The sequence below is a fragment of the Acyrthosiphon pisum genome, chromosome A3, assembly GCF_005508785.2.
Source record: "Acyrthosiphon pisum isolate AL4f chromosome A3, pea_aphid_22Mar2018_4r6ur, whole genome shotgun sequence".
In the NCBI taxonomy this organism is placed as follows: Eukaryota; Metazoa; Arthropoda; class Insecta; order Hemiptera; family Aphididae; genus Acyrthosiphon; species Acyrthosiphon pisum.
The window spans coordinates 21471487-21473650 of NC_042496.1; the positions used below are offsets into that span (position 1 = coordinate 21471487).

Below are 2164 nucleotides of genomic sequence, written 5' to 3' on the forward strand. Positions count from 1 at the left end.
AAAAAATGCTTCGACCGATGCAAAGTAAACTTGTATACTAATTCAAAAATCTTTACATTTTTTAAATTGAACAACTAGAAGTACCTTAATTTTTGTCAGGCGCTTAGGTCGTTATTCTTATGTTGCACGTGTGTTAGACAAAGACAGCAAATCGCCGCATGCAACGCCCTTAATGAATATTGTTGAACACTACACCCGCTGCGCTGTCTCCGTCTTACAAACGCATAATATGGAAAATTGTACGTTCTGAATAATCCATTTAACTCTGCTATGATTAATATTGGAGCAAATTGACCTATTATCAAATTTAGAAGTGAGAATATTATTTAGTGAATCTCATAGGGTTTTTTTTATACTTTAATTTTAAAGCAAGTTATGAGTATTTAAACAACTTAAACAATTCATGATTTTAAAATCACACTTACTTTAATAGAGTCGAATAGATTATATAGAACGATCAATTTGCTGTTTTACATTTGTAAGACCAAAACAACGCATGCGGATGTAGCACCTAAGCACCTTCTTAATAAGTAAAACGATTTAGCTAATAATTTGTCATTAACTCAATGTGCGTCAAAAGTGGTGCCAAAGCTCGAAGTACATGCTAGATCCATGTCCGATCTCTTTTTTGAAAAATATTTTTATTTGCATCATAAATTTATTTTTAGCACGAGTATATTCAAGCCATGATTGTGAGTAAATGTATATTAGGGTGCTTCTATATTAAATAATTAAGATATCGAGGCCACGAAGTTTTGAAATTGCCTGACCACATTTTAAAAACTTTGGCGCCACTGACCTAATCCACACTGTTAAGTGGTCGAATATTTTTAATAATTTGGTAGGTATATTATATTATGATACGTGTTCACCACACAGATTAAATGTAAAATGGTGACAGTGTTAGTACCTTAATTTTGGCTCTTCACACCAGTGATGACATTCCAAAATTATAAATAAGAAGAAACTCGCTATTATGTTGTTATCATTATATGTATAGGTACAAGACGTGTACAATCATAGTATACTTTTATAAAGACAAAGAAATACGTTATGCTTGTTTGTAAAATCGCCCTGCACTTTAATACTACACTTAACACATATCGCATGAACTAAAATACAATATTGAATACCTACGTCTCGGCGGTCTTCTCACAAAATTCATGCAAAAATAAAAAATTGAACAAGCACACGTACGTATACTTTTGCTTAATATCATTATTCATCAATATAAAATACGAAGAAAAATAATCAAGTAATATTCATTGAATTCAAAAAAAATCACCTTACGGATTCGCGATATTCGGCGGCTGCGTATGGGCGGGCGGTGGTCGTTTACGGCGTGGTGCGCACGTTATTCCGTACCAGTAACAAAATAATATTCTATATTATAATAGTATTATTATTACAGCACGACCGACGGGTAACTAGTAACTAACGACAGGTAACGCGTATACGGTTGACGGTGTACAACTGTCGAAGTGACGACAAACGTCGAATACGATATGATACACTATATAGGTAGCTATATCGCATATGACGATTAACGGAGTAGAAAACCTCACTCGGCGTGTACCAATAATAACGTGTACTACCTACCTGACGTGTGCGGACGACGTCGCACGTGTAGGATTGCTGCACGCGGTACTGCCCCAAAAACGTTTGGTCTCCGTGGTCCACGGTAGAAGTAGTTGGTCGGTGGCGGTCGGACGGCGAAATATTATTGTCGTAGTGGGGTTCGGCAGCGGTTCGTTGAGTTTTTCTGTGTACCTAATCGATTTCGGAATAATAATAATTATAGTTATTAAATAATTCAATTCCGAAAATCGTAATCGGCTGTGGCGCGGCGGCAGCAGCTGCTGTGAGCGCTCGTCTGTCCGCCGCGATGGGTGGGGGAGGCGACCGCGCGCGAACGGAATTCGAGAACAGTCGTTCCGTATCGCGTAGGATCGACGGCGTAACGAGGTCGAGTTCAAGACGCCGGCCGATTTCGTCCCGAATCACACACGCGGCGGATCCCGCGCAGTCGCCGTATCGGGCTGGTGGGTGGGAGTGGGTGTGAGTGAGAATAAGCGCCGTGTGTGAGAAGGCATAATCATAATATGTAATATTGTTGTATAATATTAACGCCTAACGGTATAGGTATAATTTTATTGTGAGTGTA

At 38.6% G+C, this 2164-nt stretch overlaps 1 protein-coding gene across 5 annotated transcripts in view; it reads right to left on the minus strand.

Annotated features, from left to right (window-relative positions):
* The window catches only part of LOC100158884 (phosphoserine phosphatase-like), a 13953-nt gene extending 12090 nt beyond the window's left edge, over positions 1-1863 (minus strand). The window contains exon 1 of one of the 5 annotated variants that reach the window (XM_008186081.3): positions 1138-1237. In XM_008186081.3, coding sequence (XP_008184303.1) covers positions 1138-1219 — 82 coding nt within the window. In that variant the 5' untranslated portion in view covers positions 1220-1237. Of the gene's footprint in view, positions 1-1133 lie in introns of all 5 variants that reach the window. The other 4 variants (NM_001161908.2, XM_008186084.3, XM_008186082.2 and 1 more) reach the window with 4 other exon arrangements.
* Between the last annotated feature and the right edge of the window lie 301 nt (positions 1864-2164).